Source organism: Dermacentor variabilis, chromosome 3, assembly GCF_050947875.1.
Source record: "Dermacentor variabilis isolate Ectoservices chromosome 3, ASM5094787v1, whole genome shotgun sequence".
Taxonomy (NCBI): Eukaryota; Metazoa; Arthropoda; class Arachnida; order Ixodida; family Ixodidae; genus Dermacentor; species Dermacentor variabilis.
This window is the reverse complement of record NC_134570.1, coordinates 44,125,542-44,142,446: the sequence shown is the minus strand read 5'-3', so window position 1 is coordinate 44,142,446 and position 16,905 is coordinate 44,125,542. Positions and strand designations below refer to the sequence as shown.

Sequence of the window (16,905 nt, the reverse complement as noted above, 5' to 3'; positions counted from 1 at the left end):
TTTGCAGACACTTAAGGTTTGTTGAAGCATGTTGCCGCTATTTTCGTTCGGCCACTCAACATGCCAATAATCCTCTTAGTCAAGCCACTAAGAATCGAAACGTGGCCCACTGCCACGAAGTACATTGCAGAAACTTTCTGCCTGTTTATGAATGACTGGCCTGTAACCGTTTCGCATCCGCGATGCCTACTCCCATTTACAGATATCGCTACTTCCGTTCCCGATCTAACCTGTAATTGCGAACAAACGATTAACGTTGTGGCAGCTATACAACCGAGATCGTATTCAAGTATACACACAAATGGTTCATGCAAGAATGGAAGCCTTAAAGGTCGGCGTATCGGCACATCAAAAGCGAATAACATTTAGGTTGTGTCACATAACGAGGCCTGAAGCGATATTGACGATTTTGTAGAAACGTACTCGGTCGTTAGGGTATACGCCCTTCAGATTAAAAAAAATGACACATTTAAGCGGTCCGCCGCGTAGAGCTTGTAATTTATTATAAAGTCTTCAAAATGTACATCTCTACCGATCGCCGCGACGCCGATCCCCAGGCTTCGTCCGCCCCGTAGCTACCTACGTAGCGGGTGCACGTGACCTCTGTCGCACGAACTATCCGATTGGCTACCCACATGTCGCGTTGGGTGGTTATTCATTTCTATCAAAACTATAATGAAGGAAATACACAAGAACAATATAACGCCGCAGTCAAGCACTTCCGGACCACAGCCAAAGCCGTCTGTTTGTATTACAACGTGCTCCGTGTTGATACGAGCGGCGCTGTCAGTGTTGGTCTCGAGGTTTCTTTTCGCGAGGATCCTAACTCGCCCTTGTTGCCTTGTGGGCTGCAAATCTATAGCGATGTCAAGCTGCGGCATCGTGTCCCTCTGGAAGGCAACAGGCGAGCGGAGTGGCTGCAGCGCATCGGCTGTCGGTATCGGATCGGCGGCAGCATTTGCACGTTTGCGGCCGTCACTTCGCGCCGGAGTATTACTACCACAATAGAGAGTTCTAGTTCGTCCAGAATTCCGGTAAATTCAGGTGGACTGGGCGTTTTGCCGGATGGGTGGAGGCGCGAAGGTGAGCGTCACCGGGTGCAGCCGCCCGGTGACGCAGAGGCAGAGCTCAACCAGACAAACGCAAATATAGCAATAATGCTACTTTATTGCTGTAAATTTTCGGCAGCAGCGTAGTCGTGGACGCGTTCTTTTCAAATGTTTAAAATTCTTTTCAGTTGGTCACAGCAATATTAGCTCTGTGGTTGGCTGGTTAAGCTCGGCGCCACCAGATTGCTGCACCGCGCAGGCCGTTCTTAGGCCGCTCACGTTTAGGCCTCCACCCATACGTCAGAACACCCAGCTCGCCTGCGTTTACCGCGACAGGACGCTCGCAATGCGTGGTGCTTGGATAGCTCTCGCTGGGGATCGACGGCCATGCGCCAGCGGAGAGGTTGGAGAGGCTTCGTGCGCTGGCTTCAAGACACCGGGAGTAGGCTACACAGCGTCATATCATGACGGAGAGCCAGAGACGGTGGAGCTTAGCCCTGATCGGTCGGTGAACGAGTTCAGGAGGAAAATCATGGCTAGGGAGGAGGATAACTTGTAATAGTCCGTAGCTCTCTCAATGTGAGACGGTTTGCTTAAAATTGTGGCGCGATTGTTTTACTGTAGCTGTGCCTTACGCGCCTAAAAAGATGTTCAGACCATTTCATGAACCCTTTAATATCTACGACGGCACAGCTCAACACGGTACGCTTGATATGTTGAAAGCCGGGATCATTTCGAGGATTAATTCTGACGATTCGCAAGCTTCATTGTTGTGCATAAAATAAACGAGCTTGGCTATACTAAGCAAAACGTTAATACATGAAGTACAGAGAGGTAACATTGCGGCAAAGACTCTTCTTCATGACATATTGCAATGGATGACAAGCCATTGCAACATTACAGGCTTCATTACAGGATTCATTATAGGTTTCACTATAGGCTTACAGGCTACATTATAGGCTTCGGATACAAGCTTCTAAAATATAGAGAAAACTGATAGCGTCGTGTACTCTTGTGAAGAGGCTGAAGAAGACATAGAACCAGTGGCGTAGCGACAGGGGGGGCCGGGGGGCCGTGGGCCCCGGGTGCACGGGGCCAGTAGGGGGGGGGGGGGTGTCATATACGTCTGAAGACACCCGAAAATTGTCGATATCCGCGCCTTCCTCGACTACACCCGGGGGGAGGGGGGTGACAGAAGAGCTAAGGGCCCCGGGTGCCAGACGACCTAGCTACGCCACTGCATAGAACATCTATACTTCAAAGATTGATACTCACCGTTAGGGCTTTCCGCGAAGATACATGCTCTGGATAGGACGCCGAAGTCACCACTATAGGTGAAATATTGCGTGCATGACCATAAGAAAATGTGCAACACAGTGCAGCACGAGCATTAATGCAGTTTTTTGAAGAATCTACAATGTTTCAGTTACTTAATCACATTGTTGTAACTTTCATCACGCGAAAACATTGTATTTCTGGATGCATTTCTTTTTCTGTATTTGCACATATTGGTGCTTTCATAATTCTTTAATTTTTGTTACCGCGTTTCCGCGGCTCTTGTGCGCGTGTTAGCGAGTGCTGCGTTTACCACCAACGTGTGGCGCAATTTGCATATTTTTATGAACACTTGCATTTTGCGAACTGCTCGGGTACGTTTGCTTCTGCTTATATATATATATATATATATATATATATATATATATATATATATATATATATATATATATATATATATACGTTGTGTGTGTGTGTGTCATCTTTAGAACTGCTGTTATTGCATTATTTTTTTTTCTATTTTTCGTTTGAGGCTTCTACATAGTGGGGAGCGCCTACAGGCACCAACATCTCCTTGTCTCGCACACTTTTTCTCACGAGTGAACGCTTTTCGCGCAGTGGATTTGCGTGCCCTTCTGCTTAAGCAACCGCGCCGTCGGACTGATGGGGCCTCCGCACAGCGACTGGGTCGGCACCATCGAGTCTAGCGGCGTGAGCCAGCTTTTCGACGCCTTCCTGATGACCGCGCTCGGAGGTATTCCGTGGCAGGTAATTAAAAGCACCAAAACCACCGGGAAACGTGTTTTGTGGCTATTGCTTCAATGCAAGCAATCAATGCAAACGAGTGATACAAACTGGACTCGCTGTCAAGAAAAGTGCACTCGACATTTTCTTAGCAGATCTGCAAGCCCGATTGCTAGCATCACGAACCGATTTTGCGTAAACGTATGCATGTACTCCATCTCGCAAGTCATTTGCGGCATTGTGGAAGCTGCAGGACACCTTAGCCAATTGGAAGGCCGAATTTCCCCCTCGACATGTGTTCATCCGCGCCACGTCGTCTGCTCGGCTGTTGCGGAATTCGCGGTATACGATGTGCATGCGCAACGGTCCTAACATGTCACGTAACGCTGTAATTCATCATGTACTAAGCAAAAACTAATTATCTAATACTGCCATTAATTAGACAGTTGCGCCTGGAACTACATCCCTCTGCGCAAGGATATTGGCTGTGTGCATCTCGTACCTTCGACAGCGCTACAAATGTCTTGTCAGATGGACGCCAGCTTTCTACAGTGGCTCGCGATCAGAGCACCGCGCCTGAAAGGAGCACTGACACATATTTTTCGAAGTTGTAGAAACTCTGCCACCCTCTTTTCGCAAGTCAAAGGATCGCAATCAGCTTGCACGAACGTTTGGAGACACTCTTGAGGTATCCTAATTTGATGCTGAAGTCTTCTCGTAGCGTCAGACCTGGCGTCATTGACGTTACGTTCTACTTCTCGCCTCTTTGGTGTATGTGCTTTGTTGTTCGCGTGCTTTTTTAAAGCGAAGTTTTCTTTTGCAAACCCCCTCCCGGACTTTAGCTTAGCACATGGCTGCTGCTTTCTTGCCCGAATAGCTCGCATACGGAAAAATGAGAATAACTAAGTGTACGATCCTGGGATCGAACCTCGGGTTCTCCCAGCAGAAGGTCTTGACACTATAACCACCAGTCAACCGTACCACCACATCTTTTCGCGTCGCACTTCTCTTTGCATGTATACACCTCTGCTCACTTTTTTTTTTCGACAAACGTCAAACATGATGTCCTCGTGACATCACTGCTTGGACTTCTCAGAGTGCATTCGCATGAACGGCTGTTTCGATTCCTGCTTGGATTGTGAACGGCGTACGTAGCCACTAAACATAAGAGGCTACGTGACGTAAATCGGTGACCTGTGCGGTGCATAAACATTGATTACACGTTGTACAGATGTCAATAAAGAAACTTGTGCGCATCGCATTTAGTCAACCGTTTCCCGAAAGTTTCCTTTTACATAGATACCGACGCGTGCGTCAGATGTGCATATCCTTTATTTTTTACCTGATTCTAGCCTATCTATTAGCATTATGTACAATCCTGCAGTGGGTGTCCGCAGAGAAACGCGGAGGAAACATTTCGTCCCCGAAGGCTGTACGCAGTCTTCGAGGCCGGGCTTCCAAACCCGTCCACTGCGACATACTCGAGCAACGCCCCCCCCCCCCCTCCCCCGTCCCCCTCCTTTCCCCATTCCCCTGTTGTATCACCTCGTGGTGGTGATCCTCCCTCCTTACTTTCATGCTGGTGTTTGTTTGTTTGTTTGTCTGTTTGTGGGGTGCGTAAAGTGAATTTAGCCCTAAGCAGTACTTGGGCTTGTCTCACGAGCTTTATATAGTACTATTGTAGTTGAGGGTTTAGCAGATTAACAAATTGACGCTCCGCCGAAACTGATGCGCAGGGACTGCGCGAGGCCTCGGCCGAGCGTCGGTCCGTGTGCAGGAGTGCAAATGCGACGGGGATAACTCGCGCAACTATGTTTGACGCAGGTGTACTTCCAGCGCGTGCTAAGCTGCGAGACCGACTTCGACGCCCGGATGCTCTCGTACTTGTCCGCCGTGGGTTGCATCGCGCTGGCCGTCCCGCCTGCAGCGATCAGCGCAGCGGCCAAAAGCGCGAGTAAGTGCAGCTTGACTTGCAGCTGGTACCGATGCGCATGAAACCAAGCGTGCGCATGCTGTGCAGCTCTCCGGCCTAGCCGTGCGGTAACCTTAGGTATGGTAGTCAAAAGCGAATACATAAGCAACATTTACGAGTGACAGCCTGTGACCTAGTTTCGAATACCCCACCCAATAGTCGCTATAGGTTCAACACGAATCCATTTCGAATAGTTTTCGAATACTTCTAATTGCCAGCTGTGTATGATCGATTATGAAACTGAAGCAAAAATAAAACGAATTTCACCCCTGTTCCACGTGGACATAAGGAACGGGAACCAACGTGACCACGCTGCGTCGCGAGCGGCCAAACTTTCCCAGCTAAACCGCGCTCGTAGCGCTCAAATTTCGCTCATGCATGACATTCAGCAATGGGTATTGTTTGGTACTCTTTATCCGTGCGACAACCGTGTGTTTTTGGATTTTCTCTCTGTATAGTGGCACCATCCACAGCGACATTTGTAACTATGGAGAATAATTTTTTTTCCTCTCTGCCATCGCTGCAGTCAGCGCGCGTTTTTAAGGTCTAACCTGCTCATGACTGCCTTTTAAACTTATTATTTCTTCATAACGCTCCATTACAGCTTTTGACGAAGCGTATACTCATAATGTGAAATGTAATGACAGGAACTTGCTAATATGACGAATACTGTGACGTTAACAATGTTTCATATTGTTACGCGAATGGAGCACTGATGACACGGAAGACTGTGCACAGTGTATTTGCACAGCGAATTGCAACTCTGGCCAGTCTAGCTAACAGCGTGCGCGTCTTCTCCGTCGACGGCTTCGTCGGGACGACTGCGTTCCGACCTTTTCAATGAACGTGCGTATCGATATTATTGGAGAAAAAGGAATTAGTCGAAAACTTTTCGAAAAGTATTTGAGATTCGATTTGATCCGATTCGCTATTGGCAGTGTTTGATTTGGTCTTATAGCGGCATCGACGTCGAGGAAGGTGAGGAGGACGACGGCTGGCTAGGGACAGGAAGCTAAGCGGGCGCGTGGCTCGGATTTCTCGCGGCCAGCGCGGTGGCCTAGAGATTTGTTAACTATCATAACTGTTCTTGTACAGGAGGTACCGATGCAGTCTTTGACTATGGGACCTTCTTCTGCATACTTAATACTTGTAATGTGACCCAACTCCCAATAAGTTCTGATTAATCAATTAGTCAATGAATAAAGTAATCAATCAATTGATTGATCGATTGATTGATTGATTGATTGATTGATTGAGTGATTGATTGATTGATCGATTGATCGATCGATCGATCGATCGATCGATCGATCGATCCGCCGAGGAGTGACCCTCAGCTAGGGCCTTCTGCCCACTAAAAACGTACTCCCGTTTATTATGGCTCATCTTCATCACTGATTTTGCGCGCCACAGTCTAAAAAAATTCACACACGCGTACTAGTTGGTCGGTTCTCGTGCTGAATATTTTTCGAAACACGGCGACAGAGAGGGAGAAAGAGAGAGAGAAGGGTATAGAACGTGTTCTATATTCCTGTCTCTGTCGTCGCGCATCAGAAAAAAAATCTTACCAACAGTTTTAGCGTTAATCTTTTACGTGTATATGGGCCCAGGGAACACGCTTTTTTTTTTTTTCTTCACCCTTTCAGACTTTACGGCGGCCGGCTATCCTGGTCCGCACTATTTGCGCGACAAGGACATCGTGAGGGTGCTGCCGTATTCCATACGCTACCTGACCACCGGCTTTGTCTCCATGGTGGGCCTGGTCGGCATCACGGCTGCGATCATGTCGTCGGCGGACTCTTCCATGCTCAGTGCGTCCTCCATGGTCACCAAGAACGTCTACCAGTCCATCGTTCGACCCATGGTATCGTATGCGGCTCTAGAAATACTTCGCTTAAGGTGGCACTAACTCAGTTTCGCTTGTATCACTAGACACTTAATTAGCTTAGACCCAAGAAATCGTTTTCTAACCTTCTTGGCTTATATACACTATTCCACGATAACTCTACTTGTCTTTTCACGCTAAGAGATTGACTTGGACGAACAAATGAAGGCTGCAGTTCCGTTCCTTGCATTTGGTGCCGAAACCGAAGCTCCGGTACGGCAGCGCGACGTTGTGAATTTAATTTATTGTAGTCTGAAAAAGGCCTGAAGGAAGGAAAACAAGAGGTGAAAGGCAGAGAGGTTAACGAATAAGGGTCCGGTTGGCTACTCCACACAGAAAGATGGGGTAAGGAGCAGAAGAGATAAAGCAAGAGAAGATTAGAAAATAAGAAAAGGAAAGATTCAGTTTGCACATAGTGTAGTTTTTTCAATGAGTCATGTTTCCTTTAAAAAGCACATTAGCGCTTTTAAAGCAGTGCGTGCCGACGTCATCTGGGACCAGGGTCCAAGAATTTGCCTTCCGTAAGGGGACGGTTGTCAATCCTGTCGAGCGTGGTGCTGAGGACTTGTATTTGTGCACTGAAACGACACCAATCACACATAAGGTGCGCTATCGTCTCTTTGCTCCCGCAAACTTCACAATCTGGACTTGCAGCCATTCCGATGAGGTAAGAGTACGCATTGGTAAAAGATACCCCAAGCCATAGGCGACAGATGAGAGTTATGCCTCCCGTTGTGGTAAGCCATGTGGAATGCGGAGCTTCAGATCAGGATAGGGAAGAAAGGCGCTGGTTTCTGACGCCTGCCGAATTCCATTGGGCCAAGGTAAGCTCGCGATCAAGCGCACGGAGCTTTCCCGCTGCGTCTGTTCTTGATAGCGGGATAGTAACGCAATCGACACTGGTATGTGAAGATCAAGTGCCTGTGCCTGCCTGCTGGTTTCCAAGGAGGCCACAATGACTTGACAACCATTGAAATACGATGTCATGCTTTGTCTCAACCGCCCGATGGTAAATTTCTCGTGTGTCCGCGACAAGTCGCTCGTTCTTTGTTTCTTTCGTTTCTTCATTCATGTTCAGCCATTGCATTTTTGCTTGCTTACGGGGCTATGAACAATTCCTGATGATGAAATTTTCTTTTCTCTCGCCCGACTAGTCACCAATTCTTTCCGGTATGAGCCATTGCAACGACCCACTTAGTAAGAGCTCTGCAAGCACGTATAATCGTTACTGATTTCAATTGCAGTGGCTCCGCTGGTGCGTGGGTCCGTGGCGTAATGGTTTCACTATCGGGCTTCTGTGCTAGAGGTTCGAATCCAGCCGTCGAATAATTTCATTGGTGTTTATTTATATATTTATGACGCAGTACTTCCTTAAGAAAGATCACTTTGCAAAGTCACGAAGCCATTTAACGCTAGAAGGTCGAAGTTTAGGCAAATCCACTCACTACCCATCATTGCCAAGCTGGCTGAACTAGCTTGCCCTGCTTGCAGTTGCCGTGGACACTAGCGCCACAGTTCCATCTAGTAATAGTCTGAGACTCTATGATGCATGCTGCTGTAAGAGCACATCAGGTGCCACACGTGTAACTGTGTTGTGGCGTCACGGCACAGCATGTGGTCACGTGGGAGCAGGGTATTGCGACGTTTCGACACTCGCTCGGTGGCTTCCTGCGCTGCTATTCGTGTCAGGGCCAAAGTGGCAGCATGGCAGACGACCGAGCCAGGATGACGAAGCGAAGGTCAGAACGTCGCAATGTCCTGCTACCACGTGGCCACGTAACTGTGTCGTGACGTCACGACACAGTACCATCCCGTGAAATAAAACCGCAACAGGCTCTAGAAAAGCTATTGTATCAAATTGTTAGCGGTGCCTCTCAGGCTTGTCGCTGCTTTTCCCAGGACTTAGGGGTCCAGAACCTTCATTTAACGCAAGAAATGAATGGTCGAAAATATTGTCAGTACTCCTTAACTATGACTAAAATGTTGTGTAGTTTAACGCTGCGAAAAGGCACAGTGCGATCTGAGTGACGCCGTAGTTCTCAGAATTGATGTTGTCCGCCTGCGGTTCAACTACGGTAGCGGCATGCTTAACACCTTAAAAAACACTTGCCTTTGCTTCGAATTGTCAATAAATTCGACTTCGCCCTGCCATCTGCTAGCCGCCTGGTTAGCTCAGATGGTAGAGCGGCTGCCCCGGAAAGGCGGTGGTCCCGTGTTCGAGTCGCGGACCAGGACGAATTTTTCTTCAACTGCGAGGCTTTTCTTTCGAGGAGCCCTATGGATTTCCTTTGTAGCAATTGCTACGATTGGGTGGATGTCTCGCTTCTCCTTTATTAATAACACCATTGTTTCGAGCTTAAGTTATGCATTGCACCTCAAACCGTAGACGTCTCACACCAAGCTCGCAAGATTTCGGCGCATTCGGTGAAGTATAAAAGTCGTATTCGAACCGTACAGAGTGGTGACGAATTAAAACGAAGCCCTGGAAACGTCTGCCTCGTGGTGTAACGGAATCCGATCTCAAAGGCCACGCTTTTGTATACTGCAAACACCAAAAGCGATTGCAGGTGCTGGAAATGCGTCGCAGCCTTCATGCATCATTTTGGTAAATGTTTCTTGGTGGTCCACCGCTGCTTTTTTACCACGTGAGCGAAGGAACTGCAGGCACAATTCAACGGCGACGCCCTTGCTGCGCCATCGGGTGCCAGAGCGTGCGGAGCAAAGCGTCTTGTCTCGAACTGTTTCGGAGCGCACAACACAAAGCGGTGGCCCCACACTTCCTGACGTCACGCAATTGATGGGGTCACCATCAAATGGCGGTCACCGTCCGTGCGAGCTTGGCGCTAGAAAAAAAAAACTGAGAATAGTCGGACGTCCGTAGTGCATGGCCCCTTAAAGGTGTGCGCAAGGCACGCTACACAGTTTTTTTTTTCTTTCGGCCTCCATCGGGGGAGTTGGTATAAGTTCATGGCTGCAACAGCGCGAGTAAAGATAAGTCAAGAGAAAGTCGAGGACAAGGTACGTCGAAGAGCGCACTCTGGTGTCCGTTCCGAGAGCATCCAACTGCTTTCTGCAGGCTTCCGACGTCGAGGTGTCCCTGGTGTTGCGAGTCATGGTGTTCGCCATCGGGTCCTGGGCCACCTACGTGGCGCTGTCCGTGAATTCCGTGTTCGAGCTGTGGCTGCTCTGCTCGGACATAGTCTACGTGCTGCTGTTCCCGCAGCTGATCTGCGTCCTCTACTTCGAAGATAGCAACACGTACGGCGCCTTCTTGGGTGAGTCAGAAATTGCATGTCGGACCGTCGACAAATGTGTTGGCGTTACGTAAATTTTATTATGAGGTGCTGTGGAGGAGACTCGATCGGGGAAAAAATTAAAGGTAGGGCGTATAGATGATGCTTTTTACATTCTCTAAGGATTATCTCGTGACCGCGAAGTAAGTAAATTTTGACGTATGGCACAACTGCGTGCCACAAGTCGTGTGTGCCATTCGTGTCACGACCTAAATCAATATCGGGAGGTGGCCCCGACACCCGATAGCGAACGCTATAACCTGTCACAACAAGATGACCGCTACGTCGTAAGCGCGCAGGAAGCTGTTGGGTATGCCAGTAACGGAGATGTCAGTGTGCTCTCCAAAATACCGTATTTACACGAGAAAAAGACCCGCAGTCGTGTGAGACCAGTACCCCGCCATGTCGCTATTTTTTTATAACGGCGGTTTCACCCGAAGGCAAACAATTGAAAGCGATAGCTAGTTTTATCACCGCTCGAGTTCCTCACACACGTAAGCCAAGCCTGTATCTTCTCATTTTCCTTGAATAAATGTTTTATTTATTCTCCCTCGGATATGATGACTAACCTCGGACGGTGTCTTGACGATACACGGAGACGACGTGTCGGCGCGACGCCGCACTCGTGGCAACCTGTTGCAGAAACATCGCCCCTGGCAGGTATAACCAGGTGTCTCACAACGCTCACGCGACGAGGAACGCCGGCAGCAGCGCGACAAGCGTCGCACCTCGATGGTGCGACAGTCTGAGAGACCGACGGAAAACCATTTGGCGTTTGTCCGCGCCCAGTAAAAGCATTGGCTACATTTAGCCGGACGATTACCGTCCGTACCACTCGGACCACGATGTGGTGTGCAAACATCTGCGCTGCAGGCATGCCAATTCGTTTCGGACAACGTTTCACGCCAGCAGCGGAAGGCAGAACGGCTCAGATGACCTGGCTGCAGTTGCAGAGCGGCGATTGAGTGTGTCGTGACGTTGCGTCCACTTGGCTTCGTCGTTTTTTGCTTCCAAACGCAGCGCGGGTCTCTAAAGCTGTTACACGAAACTGTGCGATGAATGACGTTGACTGAACGACGAAGGCGGTGTGGCATGTGTGACGACGACGGCATGACGACAATTCGACATGAGTTCCGCGTCACCAGCGGCAGTGTGGCCCTGATTGACATCCCTTTGTTAAAGGGCTTGTAGGTCAGGGCGCAAACGCAGCAGAAAGTGCGTTTCTGAAACGATCACGACGGTACGACGACAGCGTGACGATGAAGCACGACAAAGGGACGACGGCGAAGGCGTGACGACAGCCGAGAGTTGGATGACGAAGCTTGGATGACGACCATGTGACGAACACGAGTACATACCTATAGTGACCAAATCTAGCAGACAACTTGGGTCACTGGTTGGGAAAACGATTAGGGGCAGGCGCAGACACAACTACCGGAAAGTACGTGAAGTATCTTAAGGATGCTAATCGCAGTAATATGAATATTAACAAAAGCCACGAAGAAAAAAAGTCTTGGAAGGAGCAAGACGTAAGGCATCTAGCCTTTGCAAGGCAACCTCCTCTGACGACTTTCTCTCTCCCTGTGGAATCACGGGAAATGTGCACATCGCGCGTTGAATCTTGGGAAGCACGCCGCGCGGCTTGGTTCGAGGTAGGTTTCCTGTTTCACGTAGCCGCGTCTGCGTGCCAGCCACAACAAAACGTTGGCCACGGCGTTGGCCATGACCCACAAGCTACGCGAGACCGCTGGTGATGAGAGTACGTTGTTAGGCATGACGCCACGGCGCGTCCCCGCAGCCGGCAGCCAATAGCGTGGCGCTGCGGTTGCCATGCGTTGTCCCTTCTGGATGTTCCAAATACGCGTCCGGGCGCGATCGGGCCAAGCGGCCACGTATTTACCGCAAAGCGGAAAATCCGCGGCCGCTTGGCCGGATCCGCTTGTCCGCTTGTCCGCTCAGCCTTCGGTGTGAACGTGCCTTGACTGCCGCTGGCCGCCGTTGTCGCCGCCGCATTCTCCTTCCCGTGCCGCTCGCTAGCAGCATTCGGTGCGATTGGTTCTCGGCCCAGATACCAGAAAACGTGATTGCCGTTGCAATGGCAACACTACTTCCGGTGAATCCGCACGATTATCCGCTTGTTACAATTTCCGATGGCTGCAGCAGTCGTAGCAGCCGAAGAACCCAGCGCAGTCCCTCTGAATGACTAAAAAACACTGCTTGCCTTCATGCGCTTGGTTTCTCTTTTCATGATTCCCTTTTTTTTACTTTTCAGGATTACGTTTCAAGGTTTTCACGTGACGCTACCTCCTAGATTATTTTCTTTCCTCTATGACAAAAGCAGCCCATTTCGTTAGTTGTGCGTGAGAACCTCATTCTACTAAGTCGAGGCAAGAAATGGGTTCTCGAAACCGAGCCTACGTACTATATAACACGCGTTGTGTGCACGTGCGTGTGTATGCATGTATGTGCTCGCATGTGTTTTCGGATGCTTCGACGCGCATACTTATTCAATCCTTGCCAGTTATGAGATTATGCACTATCGTTAATTGAAGTACCTTCCAGGCGTGCAGTACCGTTCAGTTCATGTCTTATATCCCATGCGGTTACATAACACGCGCGAGTTCTGGACACATCTAGTGGATATACCAGTGGACATACACCGCTAAGCTCCGTACGCGCTCAGGAACAGTGCAGATCCATCCTGAGCCTGACGCGCGCACTCGCAGCTTTCTTCGTCAGCGTCGTCTTCCGCGGGCTGTGCGGCGAGCCGTCGATGAACGTGCCGGTGACCATCAGGCTCCCGATGTACGACGAGGAGCTGGGCCAGCAGTTTCCCTTCCGGCTCACCTGCATGCTGCTCGGCCTGCTCACCCAGCTGCTGGGCTCGTACGGCGCCTCCTGGGCCTTCCGCGGGGGCTGGCTGCCGCAGAGGTTCGACGTCTTCAACTGCTTCGTCTCGCTGCGCCACTCCGAATCGAGGCAAGCGACCAAGCAGAGCGACCAAAGCGTCGGTGCGCAGCAGCTGGGCGGCGAAGCGAACATGAAGAACGAAGCCGAGGAACCGCCGTTGGCCAAGGACGACGACTTTTACAGGCTAGCCAGCGTCATCAACCCTTTCCAGAAGCTGAGGGCTAGCGGCTTCGGCGCAATTAGGAGCCAGAAGCCCAGCTCCGTCGACGCTTCACCGAAACCCAAGAAAGCGAGCACCGCCGACGCTTCCCCCAAGGCCGCCGTCGACGTGCAGCCGTCGACGTCCAACGTCGACGTATTTTCGAGGGCCAAAAAGAAATCGAGTAGCAAGCCTGCGAGAAGAGCCGCTACGGCGACGGACGTCGCGATCCAGCCGGACAACCTCGTATCTCCCGGCGCGTTTGAGGCGAAGGCGCCGTCGAGAACGGACAGCGCCAAGTCCCCGAGCTCCGCCAAGTCGGACTTGTCGAGCGACTCCAAGGCGTCGGAGAGCAAGCCGGAAGGCAATCAGGCCACCGAGCCGACCAAGGCGCCCTCCCTCAAAGTGCGCCGTCCCAGGAGCCGGGCCAAGAACGAGGCGACAACGTCGGCGGCGGGCAGCGTCTCCAAAAGCCACGGCGAGCCGCCCCAAGGAGGGGGATCGCGAGAAAAGCAACTTTGAGGAGCATCCCGCAGCCCTCACCAACGATGCTTGCTCCGAAGCGTCCCTTCTTCTTATAGGTGGTCGCGCTATTTTTTTTTTTTTCTTTGGCTTTACGTATTTTAGTGTAGCTGTAGCGCACAAGGGCGAAGTGGCTGCTGCGAGTTCGGCACGTTACCCGCATTCTGCACGACGGCTTTGAGCGGACGATGCCGGGCTCACATTTAAGAGGCGGGGTACGTGTACGCGTGGCCGTCGCCAATATTTCTCGTTAAAAAAAGAATGCTTTCTGCTGACCGATTCGGCGAACATACGCATGGTTATCGCTCCTGGACGTCAAATAGCGTTTCTGGTTTGTTCGCTTTCACCAGGTCTCTGAACCTTGCCCTAAACGACTTCAAATGTTACTAACTTTTACTCGCGCCTTAAGTTGCTAACAGCTCCGCATGAAAAAATGGCATATCAATTTCCCACAGGGTTTCGAGCCAGATTTTCAGTGTATTTAGCAGTTGAAAATTTCTAGAGCCAGCTGGAAACAGAATAGAGCACATATTGGTAGGCGCAGAAAGTAAATTCTGAAGCGGGACGTGTTCTCACCACTGCATGGATGTCATTCGAACTGGCCAGTACTGCTACTTAAGAATGGGGACACACTCCAGTGGATTCACTGCTGATTCCAGATGCCATTTTTTGCTTAGTTTAGCTCAATTTGCAGATCGTGCAGTGGGTAGGTGAACCTTTTGAAGTGGGATTGAACATTCTTCCACTTGGCAATGAGTGATTTTACCAGCTGGAAACAATTGCGATTGCCAGCTGAAAGATTATTTCAGATGGGAAAAAGTTTCAGCTGGCGGATATTTCCTGCCTAGTAATCCAGCAGTGACTGGAAGCATTTCAGCTGGGGCAGCATATACGACTGTCTTTATTGCTGCTGTCAAGGTGAGAAAGGTGTGCGGGAGAGCGCTGACAACACAATGTTTGCCCTCTCAGTATTTTCTGTTCAGCGGAGACAACTTCGTTAATGTGCCCTGAAGCGAATAATGAAAAAAGTCAATTATTGAATCTGTTCAAATAGCTATCTGAACATCGCTGTTTATTATGCAGGTTATTTCTGCCTCTTTCTGAAACCTATCTGAGAAGGTTGAACAAAACTGTCTGTCTCAAAGGTAATCTACAGAAAAATACTGTTGGAACAGGTAGCATGCAATATCCCTTTCAGCCAGCGATTCTATTCAATGAAAAATTGCGAAAAATACAGAATCTGGACTCCATGCGCCAACTCTCTGCGGGAACGTCAGATACGAGAACATCAAATATTTAAAGTCTAGCATACCTAGAAAGCAACAGTACAGCTACTTGATACTGATATCGGGAGTACACACCTGGTTGTCTACATTTAAATTCGATTTACCAAAAAGAAACTTTACGCACATTGTTCAGACTTGCAGTGTAGGTCCAATGAGATGTATTCCAAGATGTTTGCAGCACAATTATGTTCATCAGGGATTTTGCGTCTCATGCACTATCTTGATGCGCACGATCGTGCACACAGGACTGGCTTAAATTAGGGGATACAAACAGGGCTTTTTTTTTTTTTTTTGTCTCGGCAGCGACAGACACGGCGTATCCTACAAAAAATTTAAACCGTATTTACTTCGAAAATAGGTCAAGCATAAATATAGGTCGACCTCTGTATATCAACTCGCCGAAAAATAAATCTACATTCGAATTATATATGTGTATATAGATCCATTTCTAGACCCATGCATTTCTCGAAAAACGAAAAAAAAAACTTGAACATGAGATGAGTTGGACACCAGGGACAATCTGACAACTTATAACGATCTCGTTATGGCCTTTTACCTCAGTCGCCTAACCTTCCCTCCGCCTCACCCAAAGTTCAGCCGGGCGCAGGCTACCGCCCTGCGACTACTACAACCAAACACGTACCCTTCACCGGCCCGCCTCCACCTTATATTTCCAGACGTCTACACTACCCCCAACTGCCGGGGCTGTGGAATCCACCCGGCTACGCTTCCGCATGTGCTATGGGAGTGCCCAGCACAGTACACACAGACTAACACCACGACTCTCTCGTCGAGGTTGCATGAGGCTCTGCGGAGCTCCGCCCTCGACGACCAAACCTGGGCGACCCAGCACGCCCACGAGGCGGCGGCGAGGCAAGCCCTCGACGTCCCTTCGTGGGAGGCTTAGGCCCGGCCATCATAAAGTGCGGGTTCTACAATAAAAGTTTATTCCTCCTCCTCCTCCTGACTCATCTCTACTTACCGTAAGCGCGGCTGCCAAAGCTCGCTAGTCGATGCCACAAGCTGCATCCTCGTCGGGTCGAAATTTCTTGATCACAAATATAGGTCGATAACTCATTTTGGGTAACATTAAAAGAAGAAAAAAGAAAAGTAGACCTATATTTGAATGAATACGTAGATGGAAAGCTAACGCTAATGTTTATGCAGACATTTTGGTAACTGAGCATGTGTGACTGGATACGTGCCGCTCTTCAAGGAGGAGGAGGAATAAACTTCATTTGTGCACAGCAGATTTGAGACCTAGGCCCCTCTACCTAGACGACGGCCTCGAGCCCTTGGGCCCTGGCGGCGTCTTCGGCGTGCTGGATTGCCGTGAGTTGGTCTTCCCGTGCACAGCTGAGCAACGCGGTCTCCCACTGCTCTCTAGTCTTGTTTATTTTATTCTGTGTGGGTGTCCGAGGACAAGGCCAAACCATATGTTGTAGGTCCGCCCTTTTTTGACAGAATCTACATATATCCGTGTAAAGGTCCGGGTATTAGCGGTGGTAGGCCACCGGGTTCGGATATGTACCTGTTTGTAAGACGCGCCATGCCGTCGCTTGCCGTCTACTCAGCGAGGAGTGTGCCGGCGGGAAATGGGCCCTTCCCGATTTATAGTGTTTGGTAATCTCGTTAACGCTGGTCATCCGGTCTCTCTCCGTTCCCAGTAGTTGTTGCGTGTCACCTGCTCGGCCTGTCAGTTCTCGAGCCAGGTTGTGCGCTATTTCGTTCCCGTGAAGGGAGGAGTCTGCGGGTACCCATATAAAGTGAATG

At 49.8% G+C, this 16,905-nt stretch overlaps 1 protein-coding gene across 1 annotated transcript; it reads left to right on the top strand.

Annotated features, from left to right (window-relative positions):
• Window positions 1-2,812: 2,812 nt before the first annotated feature.
• On the top strand, window positions 2,813-15,381 carry LOC142575477 (high-affinity choline transporter 1-like). Its single transcript, XM_075684874.1, has 5 exons — window positions 2,813-3,092; window positions 4,893-5,022; window positions 6,684-6,901; window positions 9,999-10,197; window positions 12,942-15,381. The coding sequence occupies exons 1-5, from the start codon at window positions 2,988-2,990 to the stop codon at window positions 13,844-13,846; spliced, it is 1,557 nt and encodes a 518-aa protein (XP_075540989.1). The 5' UTR covers window positions 2,813-2,987; the 3' UTR covers window positions 13,847-15,381.
• Window positions 15,382-16,905: the final 1,524 nt, after the last annotated feature.